This window comes from Patagioenas fasciata, chromosome W (genome assembly GCF_037038585.1).
Source record: "Patagioenas fasciata isolate bPatFas1 chromosome W, bPatFas1.hap1, whole genome shotgun sequence".
NCBI lineage: Eukaryota > Metazoa > Chordata > Aves > Columbiformes > Columbidae > Patagioenas > Patagioenas fasciata.
The window spans coordinates 70135503-70162060 of NC_092559.1; the positions used below are offsets into that span (position 1 = coordinate 70135503).

Consider the following 26558-nt stretch of genomic DNA (forward strand, 5'->3'; position numbering starts at 1 on the left):
CTGCAGCATCCCAGGTGCCCTGCACCACAAACCGCCCCTGCCAGTGGTTGCACCTCTGCAGCGCTCTGGGCTGCTGCACTCCCTAAGGAGGAACTAAATAACAAAATCATTGCATGCTTTGTAGAGGCTAGGAATTTCTATGTGTTTGGAAGATGTCGTCTTTTTCTTGCACTTGTAGATGCTCAGTATACTGACAGATGCACCAGCTATGACTGTTTTTGAAATTACTGGAGTTAGAAGAGCTAGCGAAGTTACTCTTGCTTTAGTACATATTCTAATATCCCTTTAGAGAGTAATTTTTGACTTATACGAAATACAGCTTGACTAATTATTTACCTGTCGACTTCATAAATGTAAATTATGAACTGACAACAAATGTTCTTAAAAATATTATTTAAGATTATTTACCAAGTGTTTATCTTTTAGTTTAATATGTTGCCTAGGCACCCTCATTTTGGGGGAGTCATCTTTGAGCAAAGTTTTTTTCAATCTGCTATATAAACTGTTGGATTGAATGTCCTATCAAGCTGATCGGAGGACTTGCTGTTCACCCATTCCCCAAAGCTTAGTTTCAGAGACAAATTGCAGTACCTAGTTTGACAAAAAATGCCAGTTTTTTTAGGTTGGATACTTAATTTGTCTGAGGGGTTATTTGCGACTCAGTAATGCTTTCATGATTTCTGGTGAAGTAGGAGCTGACTACTGGAAAGAAGAACTTTTTTGTAAGTAATACTGTGTTCAGTAAGGATTTAAAGTGTCTATTTCATTAATTTGCTCTGAATGTGCACAGATTGTCCTTGTTTGTTCATATATAGACATGGGGCTATATCCTGAATTTTCCCTAGCTGACATTGCTTTAGTACAACTTGGAAAGTTGGAACAGATGAGAAGGTGTTATCTTAATTGCAGAGGGAAGGGTATGCTGCAGAAAGTGGTACTATGTTGTACATATAGCTGCATCCTTGCAGTAGCTGGCTATGAGAATGTAGCCATACTGGTGGTGAGCCTCTTGTCATGTTAACTTTAGTATAGTGTGTACTTCAAGAAACCACATCTACTTGTAGCTTTCCTTCTGTAACAAAGTAGAGCACCTCAGGTACTGATTGTCTTCCAACTCAGGTTATTCTTTTAAACCTTAATGAAGCAATAGTGCTGGGTAGGGATATACAGATAAGTTACTGTTAAATCAGGTAGCGTAAGAACTTGAGTGTGCCAGTTAGTTTTTTGGTAATTCTCTTTTTTTTTTTTTTTTTTTTTTTGTCCCCAAAGATGATAGTCACTATTGCAGATTAATTGACTTGCTCTAAGTTTGCACATTTGCTGATATTCTAGGAACTCGGGTTTTTGTTCATACCAGAAACAGATATTTTTGCCCTGAGTATCGTTACTGCCGAATACCACACAGTTCTTTATACTTTTTAAATTGTTAGAGAAGCATGCTTGCAGCAGTCTCCTCTCTGGTGTTCTAGTTGCAGACTTAAATGTAGCATTACTAGCCGTAGAATAGTCTATAGCCATAGAATACTCCTGTAAAGACTGGTTTAAAAAAAAATTACTTGTGCAGAGAATAGAACACTAATTCATTGTAAAATAGTATTTTTAAATAACTCTGTGACAATTGGCTTAAGAATCTGCTAATCGCTGAGTTAGTGTTATTTAAAGGGGGATGTGCCACGTAAAGGAATGGTTGATTTTGTGTATGATGGTGGGTGCATGGGTTTCCCCATCCTTCTGCATTACCCATCAAATAGACCTGGGTCCCTGAGCAAAGGCAATCCCACAATGCTTTTCCCTGCCACTTCCCTATATGCACCTTATCTCCTCCCACAATATGTAGAGGCTGTGTTTGGGCAGGACCAGGTCGGTTATCTGATCCTCTGGTGTTAACCTGCCAAGTGGCTTCTGCTAATTTTACATCCCAGTGCTTCTATTCCCCAGCACTCAATGCTCTCAGCATAGTCTTTAACAGTCATTCAGTCTTTTCTGGAGGTTTGTGGGTGACAGGGGGTGTGATACACTCAATCAGTGCCATGTTTCCTGGCCCAGGAGTCTATGAGGTTGTTTCGGAAATTAGTCCCATTGTCTGACTCGATTCTTTCTGGGGCGTCTTGTTGCCACAGAACTGGCCTTTCAAGGCCCAGGATGGTGTTTCAAGCAGTAACATATTTTACAGGGTGTGTTTCTAGCCACCCAGTAGTTGCTTCCACGCAGTGCTTGCCTTGGCAATTTTGTGGCAGTATGGTCAATCTAACAGACCTCGCCATATCGATATCCATATATTCATATCTGTATATTCATATATGTATATATAAATAAAAAAGGAAAGGGTTGGTTGGATTTCCCCACCCCCCCAAGGAAGTGTGTGAAAAGCAAGAAGAAATAGGCTCAATATGATATATACTTTATGTATTATATTCTTACCTGCCACGCTCATCATAGTGTGGTAAAACAAGTTTATTCATGCCCTGGGGTTGGCTTCTATGTTAATGTGTTATCTTTCGGGCTCATTTTTTTTTTTTTCTGAGTTTTTTTTGCTTGCTTGTCGTTTGCTTGTGGTTTAGGGGGGTTTTTTGTTTGTTTTTTGTGTGTGTGCGTTTTACTTTTTTAAGAGACATTTAGATGATCTGTAGAAGGTAAATTTCCTTCTTTATGTTAAAAAGAAATAGAAGAAAAGGGTGTCTAACAAATAAAGTACAACTAAAAATACATCTGTGAAACATTCCTATTAAAATATTATTTCCAAAACAAATGTGAAAAATAGTTCCCCCAATTTGATTTTACAGTAATTGAACCTATTCTGAGCATTTTTAGAATTTACTTTAAATTTTTCATCCTAAAGTCCTCTTCCATATGCCTTATCTTCTTCACTTGGTATGGCTCCATAGCAGTTCTATTGCAATAATGTTTTCTTATATTTGGTGTGCAGTGTACGAAGGCATTCCTTAAGTGTTTGGGGTTTTTTTTATACTATTTTAATCCAGTTAATATTTCAAATAAAATAACTGTTTATACACTACCCTTTTTAAAAGAATGACTGTGTAACTGAAGCGATGTATACCTCAGTGGTTTAATTCAAATCACAGGAAAAACCTTGTATTGTTGAAGTAATATACATTTAATTAGTTGAAGGCCTGAGAAAATGTGTTAGGATTATGAATAAATGAAACATGCTCTACAACAGAGTAGCTTCATAGCTTACTACCAGCACTATTGTGAGCACAGAAAGGAGAAGAGTCATGAGAGACTTGTGTTTCTTACAGCTGAAAGATTTATGGAAGTACCAGTCTCGATTGGTTATGATAGCAGCCTTATTAGACTTGGAGAGCCCATCTCTCTCCCCCCTCCTTTCTCAAACATTGAAGGATTCAGCAGCAGTGTAGGTCAAAAAGAATCAGGGTTAATTAATAACTCCAATTTAGAAGTCCAAGAAAGTCTGGTTGTAGGATAATTGATAATAAATTGAGGAGGTGTGGTCTCGACAATATTGATAATAAATTGAGGAGGTGTGGTCTCGACAATAGAGTAGTGAGGTGGGTTGCAAACTGGCTTAAAGAGAGAAGCCAGAGAGTGGTGGTCAATGGTGCGGAGTCCAGTTGGAGGCCAGTATCTAGTGGAGTGCCTCAGGGGTCAGTACTGGGGCCAATATTATTCAATATATTCATTAATGATTTAGACGAGGGAATTGAGTGTACTATCAGCAAGTTTGCTGATGACACTAAGCTGGGAGGAGTGGCTGACACGCCAGAAGGCTGTGCCGCCATCCAGCGGGACCTGGACAGGCTGGAGAGTTGGGCGGGGGATAATCTGATGGAATTTAACAAGGGAAAGTGTAGAGTCCTGCATCTGGGCAGGAACAATCCCAAGTTCCAGTATAGGTTGGGGCATGACCTATTAGAGAGCAGTGTAGGGGAAAGGGACCTGGGGGTCCTGGTGGACAACAGGATGACCATGAGCCAGCACTGTGCCCTTGTGGCCAGGAAGGCCAATGGCATCCTTGGGTGTATTACAAGGGGGGTGGTCAGTAGATCGAGAGAGGTCCTCCTTCCCCTCTACTCCGCCCTGGTGAGACCCCATCTGGAATATTGTGTTCAGTTCTGGGCCCCTCAGTTCAAGAAGGACCGGGAACTATTGGAGAGGGTCCAGCGTAGGGCAACAAAGATGATTAAGGGAGTGGAGCATCTCCCTTATGAAGAAAGGCTGAGGGAGCTGGGGCTCTTTAGTTTGGAGAAGAGGAGACTGAGGGGTGACCTTATTAATGTTTATAAATATATAAAGGGTGAGTGCCATGAGGATGGAGTCAGGCTCTTCTCAGTGGCAAACAATGATAGGACAAGGGGCAATGGGATCAAGCTGGAACACAAGAGGTTCCACTTAAATTTGAGAAAGAACTTCTTCTCAGTGAGGGTAACAGAGCACTGGAACAGGCTACCCAGGGAGGTTGTGGAGTCTCCTTCCCTGGAGACATTCAAAGCCCGCCTGGACACATTCCTGTGTGACCTCACCTAGGCGTTCCTGCTCCAGCAGGGGGATTGGACTAGATGATCTTTTGAGGTCCCTTCCAATCCCAAACATACTGTGATACTGTGATACTGTGATAATATTTTAAGTACACGTGCTTATTTTAGTCACAAGGAACAATTCCATGAAGCAAGAAAAAGTTCAGTGGAAAGAGAGATTAAGCTGATTTGTACGTTAAAAAAAATAAATCAGCCTCAACTTTAAAAAAATATATTTTTTACAAATTGTGTTCATAACATCTTATTAAGAGTAGAGGAAAAAAATACTTAAAGCACAACACTTGAATGACTGAACGTTGCTCTAATTTATCCAAAGCAAACCAGTAGTATAGAATTTTTTTCACTGACAGTTAAGTAGTTTAGTCAGTTTTCCTTTCTGTTCTTAACTAGGATTATAGAAAATAAGTATTCATTACCGAATTTTCCTTTTAGATAAATGAATTGGTGGATGCCCGTGATGTCAGCATTGGAGCCTGGTTTGAAGCTCATATAGAAAATGTTACTCGAGCAACAAAAGGACATAAGAATGGCAAAGCTCAAGTAAAGAGTGGCAATTTGTACAAAAGGACTAATGGAAACTTAAGTCAAGATTATTCTAGAGAGAAGAATGCAAATTATTTGGACAGTACACCATCCACATCTTATTCAGACTGCATGGACACTGATGAAGAAGCTATTTATCATATCAAGTATGATGAGTAAGTGCTTCTGATATTATTTTGAGGACATTGTATGTTTTGATTTGGTGTGTATAAACAAAGAATTTTGTTGAAGAAACTTGGAATCAAAGAGAGCAAGTTCAACATTGCAACCAAGGAAAGAAATGTTAAAAAGCCATAATGCCTTTCATTCAGATATAATGAATATCCTCAGAGTAATGAGTTGCTGGTGGTTTGTTTCGGTTTGGTTTTTGTGGTTTTTTTGTTTTTTGTTTTTTTTTTTCTTCTTTTATTCACAAATTCCCATGAAATATTAACTTTATCTTGACTTTACAAAACTCAGAATCCCTATCTCTAAAGAAAGGAACCTACGCATTGGATTTTTCTGTACTTGTAAAAGGAAATAGTCACTTCACTCAATCTATTGCCTATGTTCCTGTTGACACAGCTCAGGATCACAGAATCACAGAATGTTAGGCTTGCTTTGCTGCCAGGGCACACTGCTGGCTCGTGTTCAACTTGCTGTCTACCAGGACCCCCAGGTCCTTCTGTGCAGAGCTGCTACCCCTCCAGTCACCCCACAGCCTGTATTGTCACAGGGGGTATAGTGGGTTGACCCTGGCCAGCGGCCACGTACCCACACAGCCGCTCACTTGCTCCCCTCTCCTGCAGGATGGGGAGGAAGTAGAAGGAAAATGAGAAAAAATGTGCATCAAGATACAGTTTAAAAGGTGAAGCAAAAGCTGCACGTGCAAGCCAAGCAAAAAGCAGAATAAATTCACTAATTCCCCATCAGAAGGCAGATATCCAGCCACTTCTTGCAAAGGAGGGCCTCAGTGCACCTAACGGTTGCTTGGGAAAACAAACATCATGACCACAAACATCCTCCCACCTTCCTCCCCTTTCCCTGAGTTTTTATTGCTGAGCACAAGGTCACATGGCATGGAATATCCCTTTGGTCAGTGAGTCAGCTGCCCCAGCAATGTCTCCTCCCAACCGCTTGCACACACCCAATCTACTTGCTGCAGGGGCAGAGTGAGAAACAGGATGCCTCGATGCTGCGCAATTACTGCTCAGCAGTAGCCAAAACACTGGTGTGTTATCAACACTGTTTTGGTCATGTATCCAAAGCACAGTATCATACAGCCTTCTATGAAGAAAGTTAACTACATCCCAGCCAGAGCATGCACAGGGGAGTTAAGTTCATCCCAGGACTAAACCCTAACAGTTTATTCCTTTTGCATAATACATGGCTTTTGGTTCACCTCCCATATAATTATAACACCTGTGCATCTCTATCACCTCCCTGAGACTCTAACAGCAGTGCTTTACATATTGCTCTGGTTTTAACTGAGAAGGATTGCTCCCATACAGTTTCTCCCTTCTAGTTACTAGTACAATGAGATCAGCTGCTGGACCAACCAAACCAAATCATCAAGGAAGCTTTAGAACTCATTGTGAAGGTTACAAAAAAAAAAAAAACAACAAACAAACAAAAAAAAAAACCACACAAACCACACCACCCAAACAAGCAAAAAAAAAAAACTAAACCACACCCATACGTAATGAGTGAAACTTAATGAAGATGAAGACTCTACAACTCTAGCTTCACTGATGATCCCAACTGTGCCCTAAACTATCACCCATCCATGCAGACAAGTTCAGCTGTAAGATCTTGTTATTCCACACACATTAAGACACACCATACTGATATAACAGCTGAAACACAGATGCTCTAATTAGTTTGACCTCAGACAAACTACTTAGAGAATCACAACTTGCTACAAGCTCATTTTCTCTGCTTCTCACATAAACTGTTTTCCCCAAATAGCGAGAGCAGAGACCTGGTGCACTCACAGAAGTAGGAGCACCCTAAGCAGGATTTAATTAGCAACAGCTTGTTTTTAACTCAAACATAAGCACAATGAAGTAGTGTAACTGGTAAATATATAACCATTATTGTGCCCAAGAAGAACAGTAGTAGTAGTAGTAACAGACCACACGTCTTACGTTAACTGTGCAAATTACATAGGCATGTTATCAACTTGGTATAAGAACTAGCTGTGTGAACCAGAGCTTGGCATTAGCTGTCTACTACTGGGAAAGTAGTCCCTTCCTCTGCTGACCACCTCCCACCCTCCCAGCACTGTGCAGTATGTAGTCCAGAGACAGAGGTCAAAGACTAAGAACTGTCTGTCTAGAAACTCAAACATCCCACAGAAGTACAAGATCTGAAATCGGGGGGGGGAGGGATGTGGAGACAGACAAGTCACATACTTCTGCTCCAGCTTCCCTTGTCTGAGCTCTGGAGCCTGATCACCTCACGACTAAGACCACTGAGGATTAACTACATGCTATCAACTTCATGGTACTGCATACTCACAATGGACTTATTATGTATGATATGATCATTAAGAACTGCCAGTTTTTATTATGTAGTAATAAGTAAGAAGTTAGACATTACCACAAAATGCATTGTTAATGTATGTCAACCTAGTCAAACTTTGTTTTAAACTGACTCAGTCTTCTAACCACTTCCATTAGTGAACTGTGATGAGAACCTTAACAACACACATAAAGACATACGTACACTGACTCATACATAACAGCATGTCTGCAGCCATCTGCTTTGACATGCCCTCACAAAACCTGGCTCCCATCTGTCTTGTGGAGCAGTAACAAGTTTGATTAAACACAGCCAGCATGATGCAAAACGTATTTGTTTCCTTTTGGTTTTAAGTACATTTCAGATTGCAAGTTCACACTCCTGTCATAAATAATCACCTCTTAGTGATAGCATACTGTTATTTCTCATGGTTATTCCTGTTCATACAGGTATATGCTTCATCTGTTAAAGGACAGAAATCTTGGCCCATCTTCCATTGCTCAGGTTAAGCTAGCATTGCCATGCTCATTTGTAGCAACAAGTCCCATCTTAAGAGTCAAACTCCTTAAAAATACAACACATATGATACTCCTTTTTTCCCCCTCATGTAACATTTATGCCTCAATCTAATACTCAAGCACTGTACATACCTCATTTATGTAATGCAGCTTAAAATAAGTTACACCTCTCATCAGCAAAAATACAGCTTGAGACAATTTCTTTGGAAAAAGATGTGCCCCACACTGATGAGGGTACAAAGTATCAAATCACAGAAAAACTTTTAAACAGTGGTCCCCAATACCACTGGAACCAGGTGTAGATTAAGCACTTCTTGAGATATCACCTACAACTAACATCCTTCTCTGTAAAAAGCTGTTTGTAGTACCTAAAAGGACTGGGACACTAAACTCACACGCAGCTTCAATACAAGGGAGACAGGGAGCGCAAGGAGATGTAGCCTGCCGCTGCACTCCCCCACCCCACATAGTCACATGCCCACCACCAGGAAGGATTCTAACGAGTCCTCTGTCTCTCCTCTTCTGGTGGATGAAAGGAGTTCAGAGTCCGCAGTCCCCAAAAACCCTTAGTCTGTGATGTAGCACCCAGGCCTTGGAAATCACTTGCAGTACTCTACACAAAAAATGCTTTCCTTATACCCAGATAAGGCACCGAGAGGATGGGAACTCAGGGAAAACACCTGCTTTCTCTTGCCTGATTGAAAAAGTAAAGCAAGGGATTTCCTCCCCCTCACACCCCACTGTCTGCTCTGTCATTTAGATGTGATAAGATGAAAGAGTCTCCCTTGGTTTGCGTGAGAAAGAAGAAAAACTCAAAGGGACCTCATCAGTACCCACTCACTACTGCAGGGGGTGGGGAAGAAAAGTATAGAAAGAAAACGGAGTTGAGCGCAGAGCCTTTTGTCAGGTCAGGCAGCTTGTCTTCCCTCCTTGCCCCTCACCGCCTCCTAGGCTCAGCAAAAGGAGAGAAAACAAAAGCCAGAGATCCCAGAATGGGAGGGGACGAGGAGTTTTGCATTCAGTCACAGAGAGAAAAACAGAAGGGGAAGATGACATAAAAGAGAAGCTCCCCTCCATCCCTACCCACCAGGTTTCCACCTCACCTGCTTGCCCCGGTAGAAGAGGCGCTGGCGGTCAGGGCTCACACAGAACATCTTCTGGATCTTCTCCTGCAAACATTCAATCTTGGTGAGACGGCTCAGATCATCAATAGTATGGGTCTCAGTGCCGTCTATAGTACGAACTTGGATCCACATGATGTATGCTTTCTGCTAGCTCAGCCACCTGCGGTGAAAGGGAGGTCTTGTTCTCCGAGTGCGTGATAACGTAAGACAGAACAGGCGTTTCCTTCACTACTTTGTTCAGCATCAGCTTTTGCACTGATGCATTCACGTAAATTGGATCCTAGTTTTTTAATGATGCCTTAATTTGCTGAAGCAACTAACTAAGCTTCTAAACCAATGGCATCAATGAGAATTTTTTATTACAGACAGCAACAAAAATATCGCACTTTGTCATGTGAGATTAAAGGTAAAGGAACATATGCTTACTTTACACAGAAGCATATTCAGTATTAGTCTTGTTGAAGATACATTCAATTCAAGTTTTCAAAATATTTTCTTAAGTATCAATTATCAAGTTTTGTTGGGTTTTTTTTGCTAGGGAAAAAAAAAAAGAATGTTGAAGACTTAAGCGGAACATCTTTTAGCTGCTCTTGGCAATGCTAGATACAACTTTTCTTTATATACTTACCTTGGAGGATAATATAGCTTTTGTCTGAACATGGACTTCAAATGCAGTTTTATATCTGCAACCATCAGTTTTTTTATCTGCAGATATGTTTGTCCACACACACACACACACAAAAAGATAGCTACAGTGTTGAAAGCAAAAGTTTACTTTAAAAATTCTTAAAATACTTAAATTTAGAACTTTCTCACAACTTTAGTCACCCAGTATCATTACAGTTGGACTAGCTGATCATTGCAGGTCCCTTTCGACTGAACTATTCTAAAAAAAAAAAAAATTTTTAAAGTCTCTAAAATGATACATATGCATCATGGTATGCTTTCAAAGACCTGATTCTAAGATTGGCTAGTTGTGTAACATCACAGAAGTATTTAACTGAGCAAAGAGAAAAAATTTGAGAGAGTGTGTTTGTAATTTTCTGAATTAAATTATGTTCCTCTTTTGCAGGTAGTATCATTTTATGTGAATTAGAGATTTGAGGCGGAAACCACCTGTGAAGTAGAAAGTATAGTCAAGCTGATCCAACTTGCATAGTAGTACCTATGCTTACAAAACATCAATTTTACTTCATGTATACCTTAAGATCTAGCATTTCCAGTAGATGCAGACAGTCGTCTTAGTCTTCCTATAACATGATCTATCACAGGTTTGTGTTCTTAGCCAGTGACCATCTTAAAACATTATGCTTTATCTAATTTTGCTTACATCATGGTCATTTACTTGATTGGCCTGAAATGTTAAAAGTTTGAGCTTATGGGGGAAAAAGTTACTTTAACACTTTCTAGCAAGCAAGATCTATGCATTTATCAGCTAGTAAACACTTTGGTAAAAGTTCATGGCCTACATATGATAAAACACAAGATATCATCTGTGACACTTTGTATTTTCCTTTCAACATCCCACTTCTGTGTTCTTTGAGTGGTAGTTAACATGCACATTCACAGGGTGGGTGGTTGTGCATGCATTCATAACACTGGCTTCAGACATTACTCTTTTTGCCTGTTTGGTATCTGTAGAGCACACATATCAAACACAAGGGAGGAAGAATACATGGATAAAAAGGGTAGTGTGTACTGTGCATCCTTCAGTTCTCAGTTCCAGATGTTCTTATCCTATTTACCATCTCTTTGTGCTTGTTCTTTGAGGTTCATATTCTACTATTAGTTCCTGCTGCTTCTGTGCATGGTTGCTGTTCATGGATGCTTAGGTTTGGGCCAGGCTGTGTGACACCAATCCACCTTGTCAGCCTTTTCTTACTGTGTTCTTCAATGAAGTAGCTCATTTCTCCTTCCTTCTATCTCCTACAGCAGATGATATCACCCTGGTTGAAGGGTTTTAAGCTCCTTGCCCACGACAGGAATATTCTTGCCAGAGATGGAAGCAGTTGCTTTTTCTGCTTTGGGAAACTGCATGTCTCTTACAAGCAACCTGCAGATGGAGACCATAAGCCTGGTGCCCATGAAGCTGTCAAAATGTCTTTCTTACATTACGGAGAAGACTATGGGGTTTGCCTCTGACACAGACTGACAGTTGCTCAGATCCTCCCTGAGATCATCTCACTATCTAGACTGGTTCTCCTTCACTGCTTGTTTTATTGTCCAGTCTAGAAAATCTGTCCACCAAGGCGGCTACAGCTGAAGGACAAGTCTGTTGTAATGTTTTGAGATGGGATTTCGAACATGGGGTAGGCCTACGCTTTGTTTCTGGGACATCATGTTACCGCAAAGATCATTTGATACCCAGCTGTTGTGGCAGGTCCATTCATTTTCGTTCTGTTTACATCTGAAACTGACTACTCAGTGATGTTTATTCAGGAGATACTGGAAAGCTATTCACCCTTGATCTCAACATGAAGCCCTCCACTGTCATAGATCTAGTTTTTTGGACCAAGCTTCCTAGTACAGATCATCTTCGTTGCCCTGTGCTGGACCCTCTCCACCAGTTCCCTGTCCTTGAACTGAGGGGCCCAGAACTGGACACAATATTCCAGATGTGGTCTCACCAGGGCAGAGTAGAGGGGAAAGAGAACCTCTCTGGACCTACTAACCACCCCCCTTGTAGTACACCCCAGGATGCCATTGGCCTTCCTGGCCACAAGGGCACAGTGCTAGCTCATGGTCATCATGCTGTCCACCAGGACCCCTAGGCCCCTTTCCCCTACACTGCTCTCTAATAGGTCATTCCCCAACTTATACTGGAACCTAGGGTTGTTCTTACCCAGATACAATACTCTACACTTGCCCTTGTTATATTTCATTAAATTTTTCCCCACCCAACTCTCCAGCCTGTCCAGGTCTCACTGGATGGCAGCACAGCCTTCTGGCGTATCAGCCACTCCTCCCAGCTTGGTGTCATCAGCAAACTTGCTGATAGTACACTCTGTTCCCTCGTCCAAATCATTGATGAATATATTGAATAATATTGGCCCCAGTACTGACCCTTGAGGCACTCCACTAGATACAGGCCTCCAACTAGACTCCACCCTACTGACCACCAATGACTCTCTGGCTTCTTCCCTTGAGCTAGTTCGCAGTCCACCTCACTACCCAATCATCTAGACCGCACTTCCTCAGTTTAGCTGTAAGGATGTTGTGGGAGACTGTGTCAAATGCCTTACTCAAGTCAAGGTAGACCACATCCACCACCCTGCCATCATCCCTCCACCTCGTTATGTCCTCATAAAAGTCAATGAGGTTGGTCAAGCACGACTTCCTCTTGGTGAAGCCATGTCGACTGCCCCTAATGACCCTCTTATCCTTGATATGCCTTGAGATGGCACCAAGGATCAGTCGTTCCATTACTTTCCCAGGGATGGAGGTGAGGCTGATCAGTCTATAGTTAGCCAGGTCCTCCTTCCTGCCCTTTTTGAAGACTGGAGTGACATTTGCTTTCCTCCAGTCCTCAGGCACCTCTCCCGTTTCCCAAGACTTGGCAAAGATGATGGAGAGTGGTCCAGCAATGACCTCAGCCAGTTCCCTCAGCACCCGTGGGTGCATCCCATCCGGACCCATGGATTTATGGATGTCCAGATTGCCTAATTGTTCCTTAACCCAGTCCTCATCAACCGAGGCAAACTCCTCCATTGTCCTGACTTCCTCTGGGTCCTCAGGGGTATGTGGCTCCTCAGGACAGCCTCTGGCAGTGTATACAGAGACAAAGGCAGCGTATACAAAGGCAGCGTTCAGTAACTCTGCCTTCTCTGTATCTTCTGTCACCAGGGCACCCACCTCATTCATCAGTGGGCCTACATTGCCTCTGGTGTTACTTTTATCTGCCACATATTTGAAAAAGCTCTTTCTGTTGTCCTTGACCCCTCCTGCCAGGTTTAATTCTAAGGAGGCCTTAGCTTTCCTAGTTGCCTCCCTACACCCTCTGACAACAGCCTTATATTCTCCCCAAGTGGCCAGCCCCTCCTTCCATGATCTATAAACTCTCCTCTTCCACTTGAGCTTACCCAGCAGCTCCCTGTTTAACCATGCAGGTCTCCTGGCTCCCTTCCTTGACTTCCTACGTCGGAATGCTCTGATCTTGAGCTTGGTAGAAGCAGTCCCTGAACACTAACCAACTATCTTGGGCCCCTTTACCTTCAAGCAGCCTTGCCCATGGGATTTCCCCTAGCAATTGCTTGAGAAGGCCAAAGTTTGCCCTGCTGAAGTCCAGGGTTGCAGTTCTGCTTGCTATTCTGTTCCTGCCACAGGAGATCCTGAACTCCACCATTTCATGATCGCTGCAACCCAGGCAGCCCTCAACCAGACCCTCTTTGTTAGTGAGGATGAGATCCAGCAGTGCACCTCTCCTAGTCAGCTCCTACACCCTTTGCATCAGAAAGTTATCATCAGGGCACTGGAGGAACCTCCTAGACTGTGGCTGGCTGACTGAGTAGTCCTTCCAGCAAACATCAGGGAAGTTAAAATCCCCCAGGACAACCAGGGCCTGTGACTGTGAGGCTGCTCCCAGCTGTCTGTAGAAGGCCTCATCAACTTCCTCACCCTGATCTGGTGGCCTGTAATAGACACTCACAACAGTATCTCCCCTGCCAGCCTGCCCCTTGATTTTCACCCATAGTCTCTCAACTCGCTTCTCTTTCATGCCTGGATAATACTCAATACATTGTAGTTGCTCTCTCACATAAAGAGCAACTCCACCACCACGCCTGGCTGGCCTGTCTTTCCTGACAAGGACATAGCCATCCATGACCACATTCCAGTCATGTATGCTGTCCCACCATGTCTCCGTAATTGCCACCAGGTCATCGTCTCCTGCCCGAACACTGGTTTCTAACACCTTCTGCTTATTCCCCATGCTGCACGCATTGGTGTACAGGCATTTCAGAGACTGAACTGACCACACTGATTTTACCCTAGGAGTATGGGAGGCCTCCCAGCCTTCATCAACTCTGGAGTGCTGCCCCACTGATGCAAGCCCAGCTACCACCCCATCCCCCTTCGAATCTAGTTTAAAGCTCTCCAAATGAGCCCTGCTAATTCCTGTCCCAGCATCCTTTTGCCCCTGTGAGATAAACCTTTCCCACATATCACTGTTTGGACTGGTGTCTTGTAAAACCAGCCGTTATCAAAGAACCCAAAGCCCTGCCTGTAGCACCAGTCTTGTAGCCAATTTTTAATGGACTGAATTTTTCTATTCCATCCCATGTCATCACCCAAAACTGGAAGGAGGGAAGAGAAAATCACTTGAGCCCCAGACTCTTTTACCATCCATCCCAAGGCCTTGAAATCTTTCTTAATTCCCGTCAGACTGTGGGATGCACCTTCCTCCCCACCTGTCTGGAAGATCAGCAGTGGGTAGTACTCTGTTGGGTGCACCACGTTGGGGAGCATCCTGGTGCTGTCCCTGATCTGGGCTCCAGGTAGACTGCACACTTCCCTACGATGAGGGTCAACTCTGCAGATTGGGCCCTCTGTTCGTATAAGTAACGTTTAAATATAGGATGAAATTTGACATGGTGTAAGTAGTACTACCTAAATTTAATCTATTTTCTCTATGCTTATTTTGGTTTGTTATTTAGGACAAGTGAAAGGGATGGAAAGAAATTGTCTCGATGGTAGAGGTCATAAGATGGAAAATATACTCTTTTTTTTTGTGGAATTACAGCATTAGATATATCTGAGGTCAGAAGTTTGCTATAAAACTACAATTTATTCCTTTCATGATATAATTAAGAACAACATTATAGTGCTTAATGTACTTAGACCTAATTCCAAAACTGTGAGTTAGACTCAATCTCTAATAAAGTATCTGGATGTTCAATCTGTGATGTTGGGTATGGACAAATATGAATGTTAGCTGTGTCTCTCCTGTGTGTCATTGTATGTAAATATTGGCGGGCCTTAATCTATCAAAAAGATTCCTTAGACCAGACTGAAGGTGAGTGGTAACAACTGTAAAAGCCTCTGCACCTGGTAGACTTTTAATAATGAGACTTCTTGCAGGTTGGGCAGAAATTATGAGACCTAGAGGGGGAAGATATATTCAGCTGACACAGTTTTTGCCCTCAAATCTATAAAGTTAGAGCACCCTATTACTAAAAGGTGTAAACAGTGCAGTTTTTGCAGTACGTGAGAACATTCTTGTTTTTTATCCTTGAACCAGCTTCTAGATAACAGAGGTAATGATTTAGACTAAAACCAGATGAATGTCTTCATTATTCAGGTAGACTGAACGCCTTTTAAACACCTTCAGGGATGGTGACTCCACCACTTCCCTGGGCAGCCTGTTCCACTGCCTGACAACCCTTTCCATGAAGAATTTTTTCCTGATATACAATCTAAACCTCCCCCGGCGCAACTGAGGCCATTTCCTCTTGTCCTGTCAGTTGCTACTTGGGACAAGAGACCAATACCCTCCTTGCTACAACCTCCTTTCAGGTAGTTGTAGACAGCAATAAGGTCTCCCCTCAGCCTCCTTTTCTCCAGGCTAAACAGCCCCAACTCCCTCAACCGCTCCTCATAAGACTTGTTCTCTAGACCCTTCACCAGCTTCGTTGCCTTCCTCTGCACTCTCTAGTACCTCAATGTCCTTCTTATGATAAAGGACCCAAAACTGAACACAGTATGCAAGGTGCAGCCTCAACAGTGCCAAGTACAGTGGCACAATCACTTCTCTAGTCCTGCTGGTCACACTATTCCTGATACAAGCCAGGATGCTTTTGGCCTTTTTGGCCACCTGGGCCCACTGCTGGCTCATATTCAGACAGCTGTCAGTCAACACCCCCAGATCCCTTTCTGCCAGGCAGCTTTCCAACCACTCTTCCCTGATGCTGTAGCACTGCCTGGGGTTGTTATGACCCAAGTGCAGGACCTAGCACTTGGCCTTGTTAAACCTCATACAATTGGCCTCAGCCCAATGATCCAGCCAGTCCAGATCCCTCTGTATGGCTTTCCTACCCTCCAGCAGTCTCTCAGAGGACCCTTCTATTGTGGGGTTACTGAGGATTGAAGAACAACAGGTGCCGATCACTACCACAACAGTGCACCAGTGACAATATTGCACCAACCAAGACACTCTGATTCCCATCCATAAGCTGATTCATCAAATGGAGAGCCAAGGAGTGATCAGCAAGACTCCCTCACCCTTGAATAGTCCAATATGGCCAGTGCAGAAGTCCAATGGAGAGTGGAGACTAACAGTAGACTATTGGGGCCTGAATGAAGTCATGCCGCTGCTGGGTGCTGCTGTACCAGACGTGCTAGAACTGCAATACAAACTGGAGTCAAAGGCAGCCAAGTGGTATGTCGCAAATGATATAGCTAATATATTTTTCTCCATTCCTTTGGCAGCAGAGTGTAGGCCACAGTTTGCTTTCACCTGGAGGGGCATCCAGTACACTTGGAATAGACTGCACCAGGGGTGGAAACACAGCCCTACCATTTGCCATAAACTGATCCAGACTGCACTGCGACAGGGTGAAGCTCTGGAACACCTGCAACACATTGATGACACCATCATATGGGCAACATAACAGAAGAGGTTTTTGAGAAAGGGAAGAAAATAGTCCGAATTCTTTCAAAAGCTGGTTTTGCCATAAAACAAAGTAAGGTCAAGGGACAGAGATACAGTTTTTACTACTGAAACAGCAAGATGGATGTTTTCAGATCCCAATGGATGTGATCAACAAAACAGCAGCTATGTCTCCACCAACTAGTGAAAAAGAAACACAAGCTTTCTTAGGCATTGTGGGTTTTTGGAGAATGCATATTCCAAATTACAGTCTGATTGTAAGCCCTCTCTATCAAGTGATCCAGAAGAATTATTTTGCGTGGGGCCCTGAGCTGTTGCAAGCCTTTGAACAAATTAAATGGGAGATAGTTCATACAGTAGCCCTTGGACCAGTCCGGGCAGGACAAGATGTTAAAAATGTGCTCTACACCACAGCTGGGAAGAATAGCCCTTCCCAGAACCTCTGGCAGAAAACTCCAGGGAGACTCAAGGTTGTTCCTTAGGATATTAGAGTCAGGGATACAGATGATCCAAGGCCTGTTATAGTCCAACTGAGAATGAGATATTGGCAGCACATGAAGGGGTTCGAGCTGCTTCAAAAGTGATGAGTACTGAAGCACATCTCCTCTTGGCACCCCGACTGCCAGTGCTGGGCTGGATGTTCAAAGGGAAGGTCCCCTCTACATATCATGCAACTGATGCTATGTGGAGTAAGTGGGTGAAGTGATCACACAGTGGGCTCAAATAGGAAGCTCCAGTCACCCAGGACCCTTGGAAGTGATCATGGACTGGCCAGAAGCCAAAGATTTAGGAATATTGTCAGAGGAGGAGGTGATGCATGCTGAAGAGGCCCCACTGCATAATAAACTACCAGAAAATGTGAAGCAGTATGCCCTGTTCACTGATGGATCCTGTGGTATTGTAGGAAAACATCGGAAGTGAAAAGCTGCTGCGTAGAGTCTCACATGACGAGTCACAGAAGGCACTGAAGGACAAGGTGAATCGAGTCATTTTGCAGAGGTGAAAGCCATCCAGCTGGCTTTAGGCATTGCTGAACGAGAAAAATGTCTAGTACTTTATCTCTATACTGCCTCATGGATGGTGGCAAATGCCATGTGGGGATGGTTGCAGCAATGGAAGCAGACCAATTGGCAGCTCAGAGGTAAACCTGTCTGGGCTGCTGAAGTATGCCAAGATATTGCTGTTTGGATAGAGAACCTGACTGTAAAAGTATGTCATGTAGATGCTCATGTACCCAAGAGTTGGACCACTGATGAACATCAAAACAACCAGCAGGTGGACATCAAAACAGCCAGCAGGTGGGTGGATGAGGCTGCTAAAACTGAAGTGGCTCAGGTTGATCTGGACTGGCCACATAAGGGTGAATGATTTATAGCCTGGTGGGCCCATGAGACCTCAACCCATCAAGGAAGAGATGCAACATATAGACAGGCTCATGATCGAAGGGTGGACTTGACCTTGGACATTATTGCACAGGTTATCCATGAATGTGAGACATGCCCTGTGATCAAACAAGCCAAGTGGTTAAAACCTCTCTGGTATGGAAGACAATGGCTGAAATATAAATATGGGGAGGACTGGCAGATCGATTATATTACACTCCCACAAACCCGCCATGGCAAGCACTATGTGCTTACAATGGTGGAAGCAGCCACTTGATGGCTGGAAACATGCCATGCCCCATGCCACCACCTGGAATACTATCCTGGGCTTTGAAAAGCAATTCTTATGGTGACATGGCACCCCAGAACGAATTGAGTCAGACAGTAGGACTCATTTCTGAAACAACCTCATAGGCGCCTGGGCCAAAGAGTATGGCATTGAGTGGGTATATCCCATCCCCTATCATGCACCAGCCTCTGGGAAAATCAAATGGTACAATGCACTGTTAAAGATTATACTAAGAGCAATGGGTGGTGGAACCTTCAGAAATTGGGATTCACACTTAGCAAATGCCATCTGGTTAGTTAACACTTCCTCGTACTGTAGAAGGGGTTAAAATCCCTGTGGTGTGCATGAAGAATATTTTAGGGAAGACAGTCTGGGTTACTCCTGCCTTGGGCAAAGGCAAACCCATCTGTGGGATTGCTTTTGCTCAAGGGCCTGGTTGCACTTAGTGGTTAATGTGGAAGGATAGAGTGTACCTCAAGGGGATTTGATTTTGTCTGAGAATAGCCAGTGTTTTGAACCATATTATGTCATCTGTACTGTATGTAATCGCTACTATAGTTGCCAGACACCATATCAACAGTATTACAGTAAGAATCACCCAGATCAATGAAAAATGAACTTTGATGAAACCAAGCAAAGGACTGGTGATAGAACCAGAATTAGCTTCAGCATGCAAACATCCAACACCACACACCACATCTCCTGCCCTGAAGGAATGCTATGACAGACAAAGCCCAAAGTAATGGACTAAATGAACTCAACAGACATTTTAGAGAGATAGCCTATAGACTAAGGAGATGATGCCTCATGAGCTGACCGAAAATAAAAAAAAATGTTGTTTTGAAGTGTCATCTTCTCTTATTCTACATAACAGCAATAAATGTTGTCGCAGCTGAAAGAACAAGGAAAACAAAAGATCAATGTTTAAGGACTGTAAGCAGCTCTGAAGCGCTATAGCAGATAATGCTTTCCAACATATGATTTGAAAGCACTAAGATCTTCAGCTCACTTCCATAAGCAATTAGTAGGAAGTGAATAAATGTTGGGGCAGATTAGTCTTCTTTGCACAAAAGTAGAAAACCTGGGAATAGCTGGGATTCACATGCTGTCCAACAAAGACTGCTGAATAAAGATTATATACATCTGTGTATACAATAATTTTACATATACAAGAAATGGGAAACACACAAACAATAATGGATATATTTAGTCCAAACAACTGATACGTATTTGCAATATGTATTGAAATGATTTTCTAGATATTGTTCAAATTCAGCAGTTTCTCCAGACAGAGAAAATATGAGTAAAATTCTTTTCAGTTCAGGGTATTCAAAAGGAAATGTCTATTTCCTTTTAAATCAGCAGAAGCATCTCAGTGTGCATATATACACAATGAAAAAACCCTCACTAAATGTCATAATTGAAGTTGTACATAGGTATAAATATACCTGGAGTCTGGGGAAACTGAAATATATTAGCCCAGGAAAAAAGGTAGAGCATTAGACACTGAACTATAAACAAATTTACTCAATATGAGGCAGCTGATGTAATATAGTACACTAATAATTTACTTCCATATAATGTTAAAACTTCTAAATTACTTAAAACATTTGAAGTGTGCAGTTCCACTAAAATCTATCACAAAGTGCAATTCAAAGTTTTTCTTTAAAACATGTACATAGACATGTATCTATGTATTCATAATGGAAAACTTAATTATAAAATTCTATTTATAAGTCACTTATAAAAGATTAGCATTTAATATATTTTACAAGTAGGGTTATAAGTACAAACGGTATGAGTTGCACATAACTATTATGGGTGAGATGTGGCATGGAACTCAAGATTATAAGCTTTAATGGGCTGATGCTGGCTCCATGCAGAATCAGCTCAGAATGGAATTAGCTGAGTCCACCAAATCCTACTAGTTTGGTTTTTTTGCTAGTGGTGCTGGAGTTACTGGAAATGGGGAGGATTAAGGTAGTAGTTTTCTCAGAGCAGAAAAAAATGAATGAGGCAGTTAAAGGATAAGGGAAGGGCAAGAAGACAGCAACAAGGGCTGAGATTGAGAGGAAAGAAAAGGATTAAAGGAGAAGCAACAATGAAGCCTGAATAAAACAAATAAAAGGTTGGGGAAGCACCACTGTAGGTGGTGCTAATTAAGTGTAATAACATCAGTTAATATCACAGAGATCATAAACTGAACAAGCTAATTTCTGAAATACTGTAATGATCAATAATGCTCAATACCAATAATTTATGAATTATTTTTATAAATAGAATCTTAACATAAAATGTAAATATGTTTACATACGGTGCAAGGATGAAAAACATACCAGAAATATAAAAGCTCTTCAGTAATTCCTCTAGTTGCAAATAACAAAGAGGTACCTTGTGTAGAATGGGAATATACATACATAAATCATCCTTGTATATTTACCAATCCTCATCTTCTGGTATCTTGCTTAAGGGAGGGTTCAGGCAGTATATATGATAAGCCATATTACATTCATCACAAAGGAGTTGCATGTGAGCATCCTGTTTTCCACCACACAAGTAACAGGAGCAAAAGCGACATTCCTTATCTGGGTCAGCCTTGCAGTGCTTGCATTCAGGGCCACTCTTTCCTATCAAAAAAGATAAAAAGCCACAGGTCTTAGAAAACTGATTTAAGATTTATAAATACAATATAATGGCAGAAGAATATATAGGTGTGCCCACATTAACATGCCATGGATGTAGTAGGTTTGCTATTACAATGAAGTATGGGTTTAAAAAGATCAGTCCAACAGGAACAATTATCGTGGTTTATCCCCAGCTAGCAATCAGACCACAATAGCCACTCACTCACTCCCCCCCACCCACGTATGGGAGAGAATCAAAAGGGAAGGGAGAAACTTGTGGGTTGAGAAAAAAAACCAGTTTAATAAGGGAACAAAATAATAATAATATGCTACTAAAATAATAATTTTATATATATAATAAAAATATACTAAGTGCAATCCCTCAGGAAACTCTAGTCGTGCTGAATAGCCAGTCCTGGAGAGGAAAGCACCTTGATCCTGAACAGCTGATCACAGTGAGAGAGCAAAAAGGCAAAAGGCCAACTGCAAAACCACAGAATGGCAAAAGGATGAACTAACACTGAACTCCAAACAGAACTGGACCAGACCAGAACTAACTAGCTGGAAAAGCCAACTCCATTTATATACTAAGCATGACACTAATGGTATGGAATATTTCATTGATCAATCTGGATGCCAGTCTAAGTGCTGTCCTGCCTGTGGCCTCCTCCTACAAATATGCACCTGGAGCCAAAGTCATCCTTGGTTTCCCTGACAATAGCCAAGATATCAATGAGTTCTTACATTCCCTTCACACCAAATCCCAAACACTGGAAAACTACTGAGAGAAATAAATTAGGTCTTCTCAGGCAAAACATGGGAAACTCAGGGATTTATCACGGGACTCTCATACTAAATCCAAAACAAAAGACCATGCTAGCTGCTAAGAAAAGGTTTTAACTGCATGGAAAATTAACTCAATTACAGTGAAATCATCACAACAGTATATACCTATATAACACTTATGACTAAGTAGCTACTCTCAGTATTAACTTGTGTTCTTCAGACTAACATTTATGAAAGGTCATTGTCATTTTCCAAGTTAGGTTGCAACCTAGCCTGTTGCTCTGCTACCCTGGCCATCAGGGGATGGGGGAGTGGGGAATGTAAAAAAAAGAAAGAAAATAGATCTACATGCTCAAACAGTGGCAACATAATTCACTGGTAGTTTGACTGCACTGAGTTCATTATAATAACTGACTAATTTTATGAAGAGTTAGTGCTTATTAATATGAATAAATAAACTCATTTTGATAAACTAGACCAGGGATGTCAAACTCATTTTCACTGGGGGCCACATCAGCCTCACGGTTGCCTTCAAAGGACCAAATGTAATTTTAGGACTGTATAAATGTAACTACTACACTTGATCACAGCTCAAAGAACAAGGAAAACAATTTTGGAGTGAACATTTCTCACAGAATCACAGAATCACAGAATGTTAAGGATTGGAAGGGACCTCGAAAGATCATCTAGTCCAATCCCCCTGCTGGAGCAGAAACACCTAGATGAGGCTACACAGGAAGGCGTCCGGGCAGGTTTTGAATGTCTCCAGAGCAGGATACTCCACAACCTCCCTGGGCAGCCTGTTCCAGTGCTCTGTTACCATTAATGAGAAGTTCCTTCTCAAGTTTAAGTGGAACCTCTTGTGTTCCAGTTTGAACCCATTACCCCTTGTCCTATCCTTGGTTGTCACCGTGAAGAGCCTGGCTCCATCCTCGTGACACTCACCATTTACATATTTGTAAACATTAATGAGGTCAACCCTCAGTCTCCTCCAAGCTAAAGAGACCCAGCTCCCTCAGCCTTTCCTCATAAGGGAGATGCCCCATTCCCTTAATCATCTTCGTTGCCCTGCACTGGACCCTCTCCAGCAGTTCCCTGTCCTTCTTGAACTGAGGGGTCCAGAACTGGACACAATATTCCAGATGGGGTCTCACCAGGGCAGAGTAGAGAGGAAGGAGAACCTCTCTCGACCTACTAACCACCCCCCTTGTAATACACCCCAGGATGCCATTGGCCTTCCTGACCACAAGGGCACAGTGCTGGCTCCTGGTCATCTTGCTGTCCACCAGGACCCCCAGGTCCCTTTCCCCTACACTGCTCTCTAATAGGTCATTCCCCAACTTATATTGGAACCTGAGGTTGTTCCTACCCAGATGCAAGACTCTACACTTGCCCTTGTTATATTTCATTAAATTTTTCCCCACCCAACTCTCCAGCCTGTCCAGGTCTCACTGGATGGCAGCACAGCCTTCTGGCGTATCAGCCACTCCTCCCAGCTTGGTGTCATCAGCAAACTTGCTGATAGTACACTCTGTTCCCTCGTCCAAATCGATGATGAATATATTGAATAATACAGGCCCCAGTACTGACCCCTGAGGCTCTCCACTAGATACAGGCCTCCAACTAGACTCCGCCCCATTGACCACCATTGACTCTCTGGTTTCTTCCCTTCAGCCAGTTCGCAGTCCACCTCACTACCCGATCATCTGTGTGAAAACCATGAAGAAAGACTATGGCAGTGAATCTGACAAACTAAACTATGATGATAAGATACAGGATATAATTATAACAACAACTAAGTAATGTGATGACTAGAGCACTTCCAGACAGCTGAAGGAACATTTTTCTTACTTCAGTGAATAAATGGACCTTGAATCAGAGGACAAGGAAGAACTGGAATGATTGTTTGATAGTTTGAGTTGGAAGAAGAAAGCTAGAGCAGTGGTGTCCAAATTTTTTTGTTTGCGCACCCCATCAGTAAAAAACTTTTGAGCATGCACCCTCAATATATGCAAATCTATTTATAAATTACATACATGGTACATTTATTTATAAATTAAATAAATGTACTGCTCTACTAATATATTATGTACATTATAAAACATACACAAACCCATAAATTAAAAAAAGACAAGATGAAGATGAAATAAACACTAATTTAAATTTATTTTATTTTATTTTATTTTATTTTATTCTATTCTATTTTATTTTATTTTATTATTCTATTCTATTTTTTAACAGGACAAAATATATTTTTTTCCTGCACCCTAATGGATTGCCTTGCACACTCCCTGGGGTGCATGCACCCCACTTTGGCATCCACTGAGCTAGAGAACCAAGACATCTTTGACAATAATGGACAAATGAGTAGTATGAGTCAAAGTTTAAATTAGTTTCTCTTTTCCCCATATCATATTTTCTTCAACCATCCTATGCAGTTTGAACTTGATCTTCTGGTTCTCTGGAACTACTGCAATATTTAATTATATCATTCACTTGGATAAACACAACTACTTTATGATGCTCTCAAGTAGCTCTAGACTGTCAGAAATGCTATAAATTAAGAACAGCTTTTTCTTACTTTTAAAAGGAGAAGTGATATATATTGAGGCCTACCAGATAATATTTGGCTCCTGTTACTACTATTACTTTAGGACAAAGGTAAAAGGATACAATAAAAAAGTTTAAGATAGATGAGAAAAATGAAATATATAGCCATTTTTATTACTGATAGCAATCAGTTTGCAAGAATTTCCTCATGTCCTCTAACAGAGGAACTGCAAAGCAAACTCAGTGAGAGGAAGGGGAAGGACTGGGCCAGAAAACATCATTTTCCCATTTCTGTTTTAAACTGGTTTATTAACTCAAATTGCACTGATTTTATTTGCACTGTTGTTTGGATAGAGATGAGCTTATTCACCCCTACCACCACTGTAAAATGTAGTTACATAGGTTCTTCCATATTCCCTTCTTTTGTAGGAAAAAAACTTATCTAATGTTTGTAGTAAAAATTTAGATTTTGATGGAAGTTAAAGTAACATGTTAATGACCAGTTCTGTTTTGTATAAAAGCATCTAAAAATTGTTCTAGAGCTCTCAGTTTCAGCACATTCTCTGACCCTGCTCCATAAACCCATGGAGCATTTCAGGCCAATTCATTCTCTTTGAATTCTAGCTACTGTTATTAAAATACCAGTCTACTGTTTTTCTTAGCATACAAATAAACTAAGTGAGCTGTATGTATTTAGATGGCTATTTTTTAAATGTAGAGTAGGACCAGGGGGGTAAATACAGAGGAGCAATAAAGAAATCAGTTGAGTGATAAGCAATAAGAAAACTGTAGTGCATTGTGCTTCACAGAACAAATTCAGGACAGCTTAAAAAAAAATCAGAAAAACAGCAGAAGAAAATTAAGTAAACAGTGTGGTGAGGAAGTTGAACTTTTGGGGGAAAAAAGTAGATGAAGACAAAGGAATACAGTTACATAGTCAGTAGTAAATTGACAATTAAATCTTTGAGGTTAAAATGTAAGTTAAAGTTGTTGTGTTACACTTAATTATGATGGTTTGTAAAAAAAATCTTGAAAGAAATGAAAAGAGGATCAAGAGTTGCATAAAAAACTGTATGGGTGCAGATTTATACAAAGATAGCAATTATGTGAGAGGTTTGAGAACAGGTTACAAATAAGGAGACAAAGAAATAAGACATGACAGTAACTGAAAATGAGTAGAAACTGAAAATTTATTTTACAAACCCAAATACCTGAAATCAGGTACTTCCCATTGAAGTATATTCTTTACACAAGTTTATCAATTTCAGGAAGTTTATCTTGTACTTTTACCATTAATTGAGATGAATAACTGGGGTAACTCGGGTGACTCAGAATTATACCTGGATGAATCATAAGAAACATCAGGGCTCAGAAAATTTTGCTTTCTGCATACTGTCAAAGTTGATCGGCCATTGGACATTTCTTTAATAGTACACTGCAAATAAAATCTTGTGTATTAATGACACCTATAGACAATGACACAAATATTACCCTTAGTTAATAAATGAAAACTGAACCGCAATAAATTTTCTTCTTTTAAAATTCTGTAATATCTGTCAGTAATGCCACAGATCAACCTCTCAGTGATCCCATTTAAAAAAATCTGTTTTATAATTCCTGTTTTTTAACTTTCACATATTTTTAAACTTACGATACAACTTTAAGCTGCTTTTTAGAGAATTGCCCTTTGCGGGGGGACATGGTGTATTTAGTGTTCAGACAGACATAAGTGGTCAAGTAATAATCTAAAATCAAATATATCTGGGTTTTTTTCATAGTGCCAGCAAGTTTGACACTTTCTCGTTCTACACAGATAATGATTATTCATCCTTATATAATGCCAGGGTTAAAGATAGCAGTATTGACTCTTTCAGTCTTTTGCATCTGTTAAGAACTCAAATGAGATGTCAGTTATGACAGTAAGTTTTGTGATTTGGATACCTTCCTAGGAACTTATCTCAGACTATGAACTCACCCCATACAGATCATCTAAAATATCAGCTATTTGCCTGCTTATGAGATTATATTTATAGCACTAATGTGTTGATATATTGCACCAAAAATTTACCCTCAATATGCCATGCAATAAAGTTATAGTGTAGTAAAAACTTTTCAGACCA

The 26558-nt window shown here is 41.3% G+C and overlaps 1 protein-coding gene across 2 annotated transcripts in view; it reads left to right on the plus strand.

Moving 5' to 3' along the window:
* The window catches only part of LOC136114494 (E3 ubiquitin-protein ligase UHRF2-like), a 144679-nt gene that overhangs the window by 46014 nt on the left and 72107 nt on the right, over nucleotides 1–26558 (plus strand). Inside the window, exon 3 of one of the 2 annotated variants that reach the window (XM_071801618.1) lies at nucleotides 4950–5215. In XM_071801618.1, the coding sequence (XP_071657719.1) occupies nucleotides 4950–5215 (266 nt within the window). Of the gene's footprint in view, nucleotides 1–4949; nucleotides 5216–17705; nucleotides 18106–26558 lie in introns of those variants that run through there. The other variant, XM_071801619.1, reaches the window with a different exon arrangement.